Here is a 15,605-nt window from a genome sequence, read left to right on the forward strand (position 1 = left end):
TGTCCCCTTGTAAGCCAGAACCAGGGCAATGGGGAAGATTAGCTGAATATGAAAAACTTTAAAAGAACAATCAACAGGACTTAGTGGCGGAATGGATTTGAGAAATGAGAAAACTGGAGGAACCAAAGATTATTTTATGATGTCAAACTGGGTAGTGGGATAAATGTGATACCTCTAAGGAAGAGACATGAATTGGAAAGGAGAGCTCATTGTGCTATTTGAGCCTCTTCTTGGATGCAGGGAAGACTTAGCTTTTTCTCTGTTGCTTTATGTGTAATCTCAGAGTGTAGGTAAGTCTCAAAAATGCTGTAGTTATCAGCAAAGAATCAGAAAGGATCTCGATTTCTGGTACTTTAGTTTAAAAATCCGGCTGGTTCATTTTTATTGATGCATATTCACCCCTGTACTTTCTGTACTGAGAACCTCAAAACCACTCTTCATAACAACTTTATGCATGGAAAATTGATCTCCAAATTCAGTAAAACTCACTTGATGCTGGGGAGAAGGGTGGCAGCTGGAGGGGGAGGAGAAAGCCGGGGAGGAACATCATATTCTTCACTTCCCAGGTGACCATTGGAAAAGACCTGAAAGGACATCAAAGGGTTAGTTTAGAATTTAACTTCTGGAGGACCTTAAAACAATAGCAGTTCTTAGACAATCTATAATTTTGAAGAGAATATATAATTTCAGTTTATCTGAACAAGTGAAATATCATATAATTTACTTCGGAGTTAGGAGCACCATAGTGATTATTTACCACCACCCGAAAGTAGCACCATTTTTTATGTGAAAAAATAAAATACAACCTGATTCTTAAACATATTGAGAGGAAATGCTATAATTTCTCTAAATCATATAGATAGCTACATAAATAGTAAAAGTCCCCAAACATCAGTTTTTATTGAAAAGTTAGCATTCTCTGTAAGGATTCAATAAAGAAAAAAGCAGCACTGGTGCAATTCTTATTTCAATTCCTCCCAAATAAAAGTGTTCTAAATTATATCTCTCTGGGGTTAACAGAACATTTCTAAACTTCTTGATAAAACAATACATGAGTATAATCAGAAATGCCTTTGTTCTTTCAAGGCCGAAGCTTCAGCACTACCGGTAACTAGAGACCTGGTCTGGCTTTCAGAGTGCAAGCAATTTTAAACATAATTTTTGGTGTGTGAACAACACAAACCAAAATTGTTACCTTGCTCATAAGGTACCACAGAGAGCCAGTGTTTACTCAGAATTCGGAAATTCTGGTTTCCAGATTGCTCAGTTACATATGGGAACTGTCTGAATAACTGCTCTTAACTAATCCAACAACTTGAAATGAAAGCAACTTAAAAGAAAAAAAGAGTAACTTTGCAAAGACAGATTAAACATATTTTAAGACCTTTAATCATTAGGGTTTTATCATGAAGCTCTTTCCCAAACTCTTTACTAGTTCATATTTAAAAGGTGTAGGCTGATTTGTGGCAAAAAGGATGTGATGTAACTTGAATAGTTCTAGATAACCCAATCAATGACCTGCCAATTTCTTTTTTCACCCCTCAGTTCTAAAATGGTGTTGAAGCTTTAGAGTGCAAAATGGAAAAGGCCATATCCTTCCCTACCAACTTAAGAAAAGGAACATGTTTAAAGAATCCATTTGAAATATATCAATGTTTGCTATTTAAAGCTACACAATATAAATTTTACAGCATTAAAGTATCACTCTAAAAATAAGTCCTGTGCTATAGCTTTGATTTCTCATTAGATTCAATACACTAGAGATACACTATGACAAAAATATCTCTTAGGGTTTCTGACTATGGACCGAATAACAGAACAAGGCAGAGTTTTTTCGATTTTGCTAGAGAAAAGAAATGTCTCAGTACATATTAATTATTGTACAGTTCAACGAAAACCTCTAACATAAAAAAATCCCTTTTAACCAACAAATAATATGTGTCAAACCACAAGTGCTCATTGTATAATGGGCATATAAAGTCATCCTTAATTTGAGTCCTGTGCAATTGTTGCCAGAATGGATACAATGTATGATTTCTGCAATCAAATCTCCTTGATGTTTCTGTCATAAACACATTTAAAATTCATTCTGGGAAATGTAATATGGGTTTATATGCAATTATTTGTTTTAATAGGAGCAAGTATCTAATATACTGTTGATACCTAGTAAAATTTCAGCAATTATAAAATAAAAGGGAGCTATGGGAATAACAATTTCTGTTGTATTAGTTCTACATGAATCTTTTTCAGGACAAAGACTCTGATTTCCTCATTTTATAGGACATTCCTTCAATGCTTTACACACAGTAGTGCTCAAATGAACATTGACTGCTGACTGACTTACATTATACATATGTGCATACATACATGTGTCTAAAGGACCTAAAAATGCAGGTACTAAAATGACATTCATGTTTCTGTTCATCTAAAGTGGCTGGATGACAAGATTTACGATTATTTCATTCTGAACTCCATGTTCCCACCTGCATCCGTTTCATTAGACAAAATCATTTTATCTAAAACTACTTTAGAGACTGCAGTAAGTCACAACTTTTTGAGCCAAAAATAAATATTTTACGTCCTCTGGAAATCTGCAAAGCCTTTTGCAAATAGGAGAAAACAGTAGTTCCTCAAATGTGTAGATTGGTAGTATCAACTGAAGCAGTTCACACTGAAATCTCACTGATTCAGGCCTTCTTAAACTCTCAACTAAGGAAACGTCTTTTTCTTCTGCCTTCCTAGTTCACTGTTGCAAATTTACCACAATTCCATTGGACATGCTACCAACTTAAATATTCTGATCCTATCATTCCTCTGCCAAAAAAGTTTTCAAAGCTCTTTTTTGTCTACCAAGTTAAAGATAACTTAGTATAGAATATGAGACACTCCACTCCGTAACTGCTTTCAGTTTATATTGCCATAGTTCTACCTACCGTACTTACTCTCTCTGTATGCCCTAGAGTCTGTCCGAAATTGACTTCCTGCACTGTGCTTACCTTCCCACTTCCATGCTATTCCTTCCTGTCCTGTCTACAACACCACCACCTACTGATCTTTTAATGTCTACAGATCCCTCTTGCATGAAGCTTTCTTTATTCCTTCTTTTACACTGCCTCTCAATTGGAATGTTTCTTCCCCTAGGGCATCCCGCATTATATATTCTGGATGCTTCTCCTATGCCTCATCCCTTAATTATATACCTGTCTCATCCTCACTAGACTGTGCTTGATTCTTTTGTATTCGCCACAGTGTCTTGAACATCCTACTCATTTAACTGAAAGAGGCTGAAGGAATAAGAATACATTAAGGGGAATTTATACTACCTGTGGAAGAAGTATAATCTGAGTTATCACAAAGTTTATTATAAACTCTAGGTTACTCTAGGTTACCCTGGATTAGTATTTTTCACATGCCTCAAGATAACATTTCATCCTAATTTTTAAGTTTGAAATATCTTCTTATGATTCAGATATTGTCTAAAAATTAAGGTTAAAGCATTTGGGACCCTTGAGATGTAGGGAAAACAAACACAATTGTGATAATCTTAGCACAATTAAGAAAAATATTTTTAATTACAAAACCCCAAACACAACCCCCTTCCCCCATCCCACACATGTAAGCCCACACATACATTACACCAAAAATATCGCTATAATTTATCCTTCAGCAACATTAGATTAAAAATGAAACCTGTGTACACAGAGGACTTATTTTCTGAAAGACAACACCTGAGGTTCATAGATAAGTTTAAGTTCATTCTTATAAACATGTGCCTCTCCACCAAAATAGCAAAAGCCACAATCTCAAAAAGAGGAATCATTCTATGTATTTATCTAGCAACATCTTCAACAGATTATTGTACACAAGGTCATTTTAGAATAATGTCACTTGAAGTAACAAGTCAGAGATTGTTTTTATCACATAAGAAACAGTAGCATTCTTAATCTTTTAAGAGGAACAAATAAAGATAGTTGGACACAGTGTTAGTATCTAGATATAAGGAGATACATTTCAAGTCTCCAATGATATTTTAAAACATTTTAGTGCAATAAAATAATTAAAACAAACAAACCGACAACAATAAATAAATATCTAGCCAACAAAGTATTAATTAAGGAACAGGTTTATAATGTGGCTAGAATTTGAGGGAATGGAAACAGTCCTATAGGAAAGAAATCTCTTACCAATAAAATAAAACAAGGTAAATAAACCTAACAACTCTTAGCTTTCAGGTTCATGTTTAAAAGTAAAGTATCACCTTAGCTAACTTGATTATGCTAGGTGGGAGGGAGAAGAGAAAAGGGAGTAAATGAAAGTCACAGAAAATTCTTACACTTCATTTTAATTATGAATTAGAGGACTTTTTTCCTTAGAGCTCTTTACAGTTAGCAAATAGAGTAATTAGAATTTAATTTATCCTTGCTTCCCTTACCATTTATCTAGGGAAGATGCAAATAAAAAGGGCAAATGGTTCTAATGGACGATGGGAACTGGCACACTGACAGAGGACACACAACAAAGTCCTCACCCTATTTATAGAATGTTTAGTTTCATGAATTCCCCTTACGGTATTACATATGTACACTTAATGTTAAACTTTTAGTACTCATCTAAGTTTTCTTATCTTTCAAATGGGCAGATGATGTTTAATTTGAGATATTTCCTTTAATGAAAACAAGTCTGAACGATAGTTGTTACTATTTGACACAAAAATGTATATGCTTACATTTGGAGAGACTGACGGGTTATGTGAAGATAACACATCAGCCTCCAAGTATCTAAATCCCTATACCCTTTATTCCCATGATAACATTAAAAAAAAAAAAATTTTAAAGACTACACACTAGGTATGGAGGGTGAGAATATATTTTAACACTTAGCATTTTCATTAATATACAAGTCTTTTTAAATCACAATCATTTCCCCTTCTTCTTCCACACTTCTCCCTTGTTTCCCTCTTATTGTGAATATGTGATCTATCTATAGAAAATGACTACTATTCTAAAAGAGTAAAAAATCCTATTTTAAACAAGAAAGTTACATTTTACCTTTGGCTGAAGGCCAGTGCTGGAAAAATACATTAAAAGAACTGTCTACGCTCCTAGTATACCATAGACATCTTCTTCCTCCAAGCCCTTTCCTGCCCTACCCCTGCCCACCTCCAACCCCAGCATGCATATACTCTTTCGCCTCTGTCATCAACCTAACTGTAATAACTCAGCAACTCAGTTATTGAGTGTTTGCGGAGTATTCATTAGGCACTATGCTAAATAAAAGCAGAGAGGAAGAGGAGAAAGAGATAATGATTTGGGTCTTAAATTAAAAAAAAAATAAGGACAACTATTTTAAATGAAAATGAACTGTTACAACTTATACTAAGACTCCACATCTAGTTTGGTTTTATTCCATAACCAAGGGGTATGGGGGCTTAGAATTTAGAGGGTAACTATTCTCCTAGAAACCTAGGTCCCATTATTATTTCATTTCATAAAGTAAGGGAAATAAGTGGAATTGGGGGCATAGATGTAGTAAGTTGCTTGCATCCACAAAGCCAGTGAATTCTAGAGCAGGAGGTTAAAACTCAGGTCTGATTCCAGAGCCTGGTGGATTTATGTTGATCAGATTTTTAGTTTTGTTAAAATGTAGCGATCAGGTTTGCCTTATCATTTTTACTTCTGCCTAAAGGAGTTAAACAGTTCCTCTTCTATAAAAACATTTTGTTAAATTTGTAAGGGGAGAGAACATTGGGATTCTGGTTATCCTGAACACTAGGAGAGTCTTGTATGTAGAAAGTGCATACAAATATGTAATTAAATCAATCTGGATTGAGGAACTACAGAGATGTAAGTTAAGAAACAAACTCCAACCCAGGATCATGCAGAGACTGAGAATTACAGGATCCTAGATGGACGCAGTCTTCCATCGGTTGAAGCTAGCCTCTAAGTCTCCCAACAGTAAAATAAGAAGAGGAATTGGGCTTTTTCTACTTTATGTCAGTTGTGATATACCTTGTGGTCTACTGAAGTGGACCCATTTTCCCTTCAAAAGACAATAAAAGAGGAGAATAAGGGGAGACATGGTCTGTTTTATAGCATTTAATACATTATGTATAAATCCTTCTTTATAATCTGCCTTAAAAGTCAAACAACTATACTGAAATGAGAAATCTAATTTTGGTTAAAATATTTTGGTTAAATTTGGTCTAATTTTGGTTAAAATGTTTTGGTTAAATTTGGTCTAATTTTGGTTAAAATATTAATCTAGTTGTAACTTGAAGTTAACTTTGAGAATATAAGCATTGCAATGCTAATACACACAACATATGAGATTAGACCTTCATGAATTTTAATGAGCCTAATTTAGATAGAACTAAACAAATTCAGCTTTCAATAAGACATAAATTTTGCACTTTACTCAATGTTCTCTGGGATATTAACATGTATCAATGATCAGGACATGAAAGTTCACATAGAAAACATGTAAAGGAATCTTTATAACTGAAATCACTACTAATACTTCATACCTATAGTTAATATAATAAAAATAAAATTTCATACCTATAACCTAAGAAATTATAACCCCAATTTAAAACAACCACCATCCATACAAAAATTAATAGCCTGTATTCTAGGGCTTAGAAGGGCAGGTTTATTTAGTGCTAAGACTGTATAACATATTATCTAAGAAGAACCCTGAAACAAGAGGTCTTCAATGGATTGCCTAAGATAATTATTATATTTTAAGTATTTCTGAAGTCCATTCAGGAAATAAATTGTAGTATGTTGCTAAGGTATAACCATTCATGTTGGAGCTCTTCTGAACACTCTCCTTAAGGCAAGTGTGATCACGTATGAATGAAAAGTAATAGAGACTAAAGGGAAGAAAAAAATCACTGGAAAAAAAAAGGCAGGTCCTTCTGATCAAGATTCTAGGTTGTAGAAACATACTTTTGAAGATAAGCTCTCCATTTTCAGAGAACATTATAAAAATGCTTTTATAAGTGCTTTCTCTTCCATTTACATCACCTTTGCATGACCTTGAAGAAAACCTTTACAGATCTTCATATTTATAATAGATGAAAGCCTGCAGGTACCAACAAGGGACTAACAAAGAGTTACGGCAAACCACCACCACTCTTCCCCTGTGTTTTGAGGGCCTGAGTAGACAGTTTTGACTCTTGCTATCCTGGCTACCCTAGAATATCACTAATAATTAAATCTTATACAGAGTTTTCCTTCACACATGTGCATGTGCACGCATGTGTGTACACACATACAGGAATTTACTACATGTCATTCTTCACACTTCTTTGTTTCTTGATTAACTCACCAACTACACACTATTATTTTGAAGGAATAGTCTACTCCCCTAAAATAACAACTTAAGATCAAAAGAGATGGGAACACTTAAATATTACAGTCTTCAAAAGAGGCAAAGCCTCCTTCAGCTGAAGGAAGATGGTGACGATCTGATCTGAGTCAAAAATGTCATGGACACAAATACCAGGAAACATTACAGGACAGCTCTGCCAGGGGCCCACTGAGGGTTCGAAACTCAATGATTTCGGCTGCTGCCTCTTCGGTTCCCCGTATGCTTAAATTCTTTTCTGTACATATAAATGACAGTGGTAATATCCTTCATGTTAGAACTCAACATGTGTGAGTCTTTCAGTTTTATAGAGAAAGACCTTGCTTTCCAACAATGAACTGGACCTGTTGTTTTTATGTATGTGAGAAGTTCATTCTACCTGGCTGCCTAAGGTGTGCTGTCCCAGGCAACAATAACTCCAATGACTGATTGATGATATGCTATAATCATACAACTTTTTAAAAAAATTAGATAGAAGTAGGAGAGTTAAATAAAAAAGACTGCTGAGTCTCCCACTGACAACATTAATAGGAAAAAATTTTGCAGATGAAATAAGGGAAGGTGAACTAAATCTCTGGCAAATTGGTGTCTTCATATGAAAATTAAATCATTACTTAGAACCTTCTTCCTGACTTCTGTTAGTTTCAAGTTTTAATGAGCTTCTGATTATTTATAATTTGCAGATAATTAAAGACCTGCAGCGAAGTGTCACACTAGGTGAAAAAAACACCACTCAACCTTTTATACTACCTCTTATCAGAAGACTATAAGCAGATTATTTAGCTTCAGCTTTGAGTATTTCTTACCTTGGCTGCTTCTAAAGGCAAATCATGGCGTCTGTGTTTCCGCATAAGCACTGGGTCAGAGCCCATTCTACTGTGCCTTCCATTTACATTTGAACTCGCTGTGATTCCAGGCTTTGGAGAGGCATCCCCTAGGAGGCGACATCCCACTGACTGATTAGTCCCAAGCACATCCCGAGGGCACCAGGCTTCCAGAGGCATCGGCTGGTCTCTGGAAGGCACACTTTCCATGTGAAGGAAGTGACGACTCAGTCTATTGTCAGGGGGGATTGGGGGAGGTCTCTCAGGTGGAGGAGGAGGAGGGTCTCTTAAGGGAGGTGGTGGTGCTGGGAGTGGTTTATCTTGTTTTCTCACCATGCAAGGAGAAGACTAAAGAAACACAAGAGGAAAAAGAAATTAAAAGAGGTTCCATGCACTGAAATGACTTCCAGACTAGTATACTATTGCTTTTGTTTTCTAAGCCATAGTAGGGCTTTATTAGATTCCTGTGCCATCTTTTAATGAGTTTCTTTTATCACCAACTAATGAAAGTTTAAAAAATTAATGAAAAACTCAAATATATCTCATTAAGATTTCTTTGTAGAAAATGAATATGTAAACTCAAATGTTAGGATTGTAAGGACTACAGGAAAACGTAGCAGAATATCAAAATTATATAGTGATTTTGACTGGTTGACATTAAAATAATAATGAGTCATTAATTATTTTATTTGCATGTTTCTGTGATTTAGGAGAGACAGCAGAAACCATCAAAGTTGTTGTTGTTTTACTTTTTAAAAGAGCACCTTGATTTGTAATATCTTTGGAAGACTGAAAATGTTGGTTTTGTTATTTTTGTGTTCACCTCTATAATACAGAGCAAGTGACAAGGGAGAAATGTGCTCCGGTTCTTTAACAGTTATTACCAGAATAGTGAAAATTCACAAATAATAGAGCAGCATTATTTACAGACCTTACTTGAGTTTTATGGATCTTAAAAAAAAAAAAAAAATCAGTCTGATTCTTATGTGGAAATATGAAGGAATAAGCTCCTGAATTGAATCTATGTGACTTTCACAGTTTTTATTTTCATTTACATAGTTCATCTGATGAATGATTTGTGCTTTTATTGTTTGAAAATATTAGCGAAGAAATGTGTGTTTACATAATTCTGACTAAATAACATCCTAAAAAGTCTTAATAGGATCTTAAAACCATGTTAATTATAATGTAGAGAAGTCCAATACTATTAAAATACTGTGCTTCCAAATAGTTTTAGACCATAACGCATATTACCGAATGGGATTAATATTTAAAATCTTATATTTAATAAAGCAAAATATTCCCTTTTCAAATTTGGAAAAAAATCTGCACAGAACTAAAACTGTGGGCTTAGATGTACAAATAGAATTATGTCTTTAATATTAAACAGTAATGCAATTACTTTGCAAATACTGTAGTTCTTGGTAATTAATTCCTTCAGGTATAAAAGGTACATATAATTCCCTCTTCTGAGTCACCCTGAAACATGGGTGATAATCTATCACATCTTAAGCCCTAGGCAAATATACTCCCATAATATTTTTCTTGTCAAGACACTATGAAAATGAGTGTAAAATATCATTTAATAAGAGCATGCAATTTATTTTAATACATATAATGACCTTTTAAATCCATTTTACAGAATAACTATACTTACTCTGCTGTTTATTTTAGCAAATCAGGGGGCTGTTACAGACATGTGCTCTCTCTGAATAATTATGTAACTTTTATAGCAATAAAGCAAGGAATATGATAGTGGACTCACTATAAACAAAACGAGAGACCCATCAAAGGTGTTCGTAAACAAGAGCATAAGAAATATGAGTAACGGAATTTTTAAAACCTGAGCAATCAATAATCATCACATAAAATTATTATCTATGTTTCCAATAAAATTGATTTACCTTTGGTGAACCAGTTGGGCTGCCACAGGGAGACCGAACTACGCCTTTCTGAATTAGATCCAGGCGAGGAGGCACTGGTGGCAGGCTTAAATGTGGGATCTGGAGAGGGTCTGGATGTGGCTTTCTTCGCTGTGCAAGGGGAGAGGATCCCGGTGACGTGACTGGGGAATTCTGCCTGTCAGTGCACTAGAATATAAAAAGAGAATGATGTTTATTTGACGTGTAAAGTACATACCTTTCAGTTCTTAAGACATTTGGTTTTGAGAATGTATCTGCCATTGCACATCTGTTAAAATAAACTCACTTAGTTTACTCTGATTAGTAGATGGAAAGAGCTCACACTGTCCCTCAAGAGCAGTATTATGTAAAGAATAAACGGATTAGTTTCTCGTACATATTGTAGAAAGGGCCTAGGAAAAAACCAGCAAAAGGGTAGTTTAAAGACAATCAAATGCAGGCATTCTTCTAGAAACCTGTCTACATTTTATGAGAAACATGCAATGCAGTAATGCACATTGCTCTTGGTTATCTGTATTATAGAATTTTCTTAGGTCTTTGGGTTTATAGTACATTCTAGGACTTAGAAATCATTTTGTTCCATATAAAATACGTATCCAGTGCATAATCTACTTTCCTACAAACCAATTAAATCAGACAAGGTTTTTTAAAAATTTGTGTATTTAAAATAAACAGGTTTAAGACCAGATATTTTCCCCCAAGCCTTCACATGGAAAATAAATCCTCAAGTTAAATGTTCTTCTTTAAAAACAATTAAATCTAGGAAAGTCTGTACCTTTAAAAATCTGATAGATTTCTATGCTATTACAGGGTTTCCATGTTATCTGGTAGATAAAAGAGCACCAAAAAGCCATCAACAAGTATTTTGATTTGTATGTATGTGTGTAACCCTTTCTGTTTCAGAAGAGTGTGTGTGTGTGTGTGTGTGTGTGTGTGTTTGACATAACCTGATTCCTATTTGATATAAAAGCCATCCTAATTAACCAGATAGCCTCACTTAGGATCACAATATTCTGTTCTGAAATATCAAGCAGTTTCCTTTTCAAGACTAAGTTACTACCTACCTCTTTGGAGACCTAGGCTTAATTTTTATACCTACTACATTAATCTAGCATGCTTTGATATTCATCTGTTTCCTAGTGCTAGTATTTATATGGAGTTTTAAGCTTGTTTTTAAGCCATTTCCCCCTAACGTTACTTACCTTTGTAAGAGTAGTCAATGTCAACTGACAATTTAATTTCAACTCTAGCAATAGTGAGAAAGATTTAGCCATTCTGTCCTTAACTGAGATGTGATAATAAATTTGTGTTCATGTCCACACTTAGTTACGTCATGTAAGGTCTTTTTTTTCTAATTTACTAAAATTGTGGTTTGTCTGATGCTTTTCTCATGATTAGACTAGCATTATGTGTTTTTGGAAGGAAGGCCATGTTGGTAAAGTAACACTTTAACCACATCACGTCAAGGGTCTACACTATCAATGTGATTCATCACTGTTGATGTTGACCTTGATTACCTGGCTGAGGTATTGACTGTCAAGGCTTCTACACGATAAAGTTACTTACTTTTTCTTCCATTTTCCTTACTGTACTCTTTGCCAGGAAGTTACCATGTGCAGCCCACACTAAAGGAGTGGGGACTTATGCTTCCCCTGGTAAAGGCTTTTTAAAAATAAATTTGAGTGTCTAAGCAGAAGCTTCTAGACCATACTTCAGGTATACTTGAATATTGCCACGACATTGCTAGACTGTCAATTCTTTGTCTCTCTCAATAGATGCCAAATAACTTAAAATAGGTCAATAAATTCAGATGCACTTTCACATGTAAATTTTAAGACCCCTTTCTTATTAATTTCATGATTCTTTTTTATATCTCTTACCTACTTAACTGAAGGAGAAAAAGCAGAAACTGTAGAGTCATAAGCTGATTTTCATGCAGCCAGTATTCTTAATAAAATAACATGACTTTTACCCCAAAAGTCATGGAGCCTCACATGGTCATGAATTTGAACCTTACAGAGTAATACCAATCCAAAAATGATCACGGACAGAACAGAAAAAACTCCTTGTGTCAAACTAAGTGCATCACAGTTCGTAGCAATCAGATCAGGAGATGTCACAGGACATCTAATTCTCCACAATTCCCATTAAGGGTAAATTACATTCTCTGAGAACTAGAAAAAATGTTACCTGGTAAAAATCCTTTATTGATCTGGTTATTATTCTTTACAAAAAAAGACTCAAGAAGCAAAGCTATCCACATGGTTCCTATCCTGTAAAGAAATAATTTTTACATCGATATACAGAGAACACATAGCACTGCACTGTTTCAGTTACTTGCAGAGAAATTTTTCACTGCTTGTTGCATTTACTGCAAAGACCTATGCTCCTCCAAGCACTTTTCTTCCACAACTCCCTGCCTACTTCCCTAATTACCTGGAACAGGAAGGAGAATCCTGACAGAGCCAGCAGCCCACCATCATCATTAGAACTTGACTTCTGGTTTAACTACTAATTTAACATTTAAGCAGTTACCATATTCCTAGTGTGTTTAAATAATGGGATGGACTTGATTTGAAGTGGGTGAACTGTTAAGATATTGAAAGGGTATATTGAAAATCTTTGGGCAGACATCCAAACCACTGTGTGTGGTGCAGAAGTAACCCTGAACTTCTAGTTACCTCCAGACAAGCATACTCTCTACAGCTTTGTGAATGTAATCTGAAGCAGAACTTGCTTAAGAAAATTCATAATCCACCTGCCAATGCAGGGGACACGGGTTTGAGCCCTGGTCCGGGAAGATCCCACATGCCGCAGAGCTATAAGCCCATGTGCCACAACTACTGAGCCTGTGCTCTAGAGCCCACGAGCCACAACTACTGAAGCCCGTGCACTTACAGCCCATGCTCCGCAACAAGAGAAGCCACCGCAATGAGAAGCCTGCGCACCACAACAGAGTAGCCCTGCTCGCCGCAACTAGAGAAAGCCCACGCGCAGCAACGAAGACCCAATGCAGCCAAAAATAAAATAAATAAAAATTAAAAAAAAAAGAACAGTTCATATTGTATTCTCAAGGTGATTTTATACTGCCCTCCCGAAAGACTAATTCATTTTGAAGCATTACAGTAACTAAGTTGGCTTAGTCAGAAGGATTTTATGGAGAATAGGTGAAGAGTATGTGAAGAAACAAAAAATATTTTATCTTTATCATGTGGTCTAAATTCACCACAGCTTATTCATTTTCCAGAGTTCTCCTAAATTATAGTAAAATCCCCATGTAAGAGTAGATAAACTTAACAGTGCCCTTTAGATAATACTGCATTTTTCTTGCTGAAGCCTTTTTGTTGTCTCTGTGAACAATTCTGCAACTAGAATACTGAAACTTTGCATTAACTTTCATTGCTGGTAAAATTCAAATGCTAACTGAACATTTGTAAACATTTTTAGTAGATGGTCACATTAAAGGTCACTTTTAATTTATTTGAGTAATCACCAATTATATTTTTTTCCCTTCCTATTTGAAAGTCTAAGGAGAAGAGAAGTCTTACACAATGCTTCACATGCCCACTCATGTTATGTTCTTTGTCCCATTATCTACCATATTCTTTTATTTACCCCTCATTGATTTGAAAGAGCTCTTTATATATTATGATAGTGAACCCCTATCTTTTTCAATTGTGGGGAATAATTTTTTCTCAGTTTGTCTTCTAATTTTTTAATGGTAGAGATTTTACTACTGCTCTTCTGATTTTAATCTTCTAGAGAATAAATACAATTAATTAGTGTAATAAAAAGGCAAATTAATCAAGGGATTCTTAAAAGGATCATACCCTTTTTGCCACTGCATTACATGAAATCCTTTCTTTGTCATCCTTCATCTCTATCTGTCCACTCTATTAGATTAGGACAAGGAAATGGAAAGCTAAGAAAAGATTAACTAGGAAAGCATAGGAAGCAGAAACCAGGATGTGGACACAGAATTAACTTTACAGAATTTATTGCACAATATAAAGAAAATCATTTATATAGAGGTAACCGCAAGAACTGGGAAGGATGGAATCATAGTTTCAAGTTATAGGATAGCTGATTTGAATAATTCCTTTATCTTGATTTTAGGTAATTCTCACTTTTTTCTAGTATTACACTTGCTCTCAGAACTTCAGAATATATGATCTTTTTTCGTTTCCGCGCCTTTCAAAATACAAAAGCTGGGCGCCTTGATTCCTGCCTGTTTTATCATCACACCAGCTTATTTGTCTAACTAGCAATTTCTCTTAAGTTCTTTAATGCTGGTTGTTGATAAGTAAGTTTAACAAGCTGAAATCCTGGTGCTCTAGAAATTTAAAGACCACATTTGATTCTTTTATGTCTACATATTCACCAATTTTTCCAAACCCTTTGCTTCATGAAATGAATAAATGCTATTCTTTATTTTTTCTGACAAAATTTACAGAATTCTTTAGCACTTAGAATAGGAGGCGAATGACTACCATAAGGAATAGAGAAATCTGAATTTGCAATTTTAACAGAAAATCCTGAGAGAAAAGGCCCAAGAAGTAAGTAGTCAAAAGCCCATCTCAGCATGCTCAGCAATTACCAATAATAATCAGGGACTCATTCTATTTTAGTCACTCTTCATTTTATCCATTCTTTTTAAAGAGCGATTTTATAACAGCCTTAATAAGATCCATTATTATGGAAATGGCAAAACATTTGGTAAGAAACTTCAAACCCTGCCAGGCTATTATTAAAAACAGGACAAGAGAAAACCTCTCCAATTACTAATAAGATGAGAGTTCTGACAATCCCAGAGATAATCAAAGTCAATTTTATAATATTTCTAAGAAGATTTTTACTTAATGAATTTTCATATCTGAGCAAGGTAGATACATGTATTATAAGGATGATGAAAAGGACGACATTTCTCTAAATGCACGAAAATTAATGAAGGAGACTGATAAAACTTTTATCACATAAAATATATGCTAAGTAAAACATTCTAATAAAATAGAATTAAAATAAAATATTCTAATATTTTCCTGCTACTAACTATCCTCTTGGTTCTTCTTCTTCTCATATTCATTTGTGAACATAACAAAATCAAAAGACTTAAAAATAATAGCCTATGCAGAATATTATTCAGAAGGTATCCATTACAGAACCATTTACATGCACACATATTCATGTGTAATTTGTAATATAAGTATAAGTGATTTATGTTGTCTATTTTGGAGTACTGTACCATTGTTCCCTTTTAGATAACAAATGCTTATATGAGGAACATGGTGTAAGAGTAGTACAATCATTTCATACTTATCCACAGTCACACTTCAAGAAGTCTCAATATGTAGGAATTTAGGGAGAAACTTGGAGTGAAAAAGAAAAGTTCTCCCAACTTAATCTATAGATTGAATGCAATCCCAATTAAAATCCCAGCAAGTTATTTTTTAGATATGGTCAAACTGATTCTAAAGTTTAGATGGAGACAAAA

At 34.6% G+C, this 15,605-nt stretch overlaps 1 protein-coding gene across 1 annotated transcript in view; it reads right to left on the reverse strand.

The window, feature by feature from the left end:
- Positions 1-15,605, reverse strand: part of CBLB (Cbl proto-oncogene B) — a 208,409-nt gene that overhangs the window by 41,998 nt on the left and 150,806 nt on the right. Inside the window, exons 11-13 of the mRNA XM_061194148.1 lie at positions 10,097-10,282; positions 8,175-8,540; positions 490-584 (exon numbers count right to left, since the gene is read on the reverse strand). Coding sequence (XP_061050131.1) covers positions 490-584; positions 8,175-8,540; positions 10,097-10,282 — 647 coding nt within the window. The remainder of the gene's footprint in view (positions 1-489; positions 585-8,174; positions 8,541-10,096; positions 10,283-15,605) is intronic.

The sequence above is a fragment of the Eubalaena glacialis genome, chromosome 6 (assembly GCF_028564815.1).
Source record: "Eubalaena glacialis isolate mEubGla1 chromosome 6, mEubGla1.1.hap2.+ XY, whole genome shotgun sequence".
NCBI classification, from domain to species: domain Eukaryota; kingdom Metazoa; phylum Chordata; class Mammalia; order Artiodactyla; family Balaenidae; genus Eubalaena; species Eubalaena glacialis.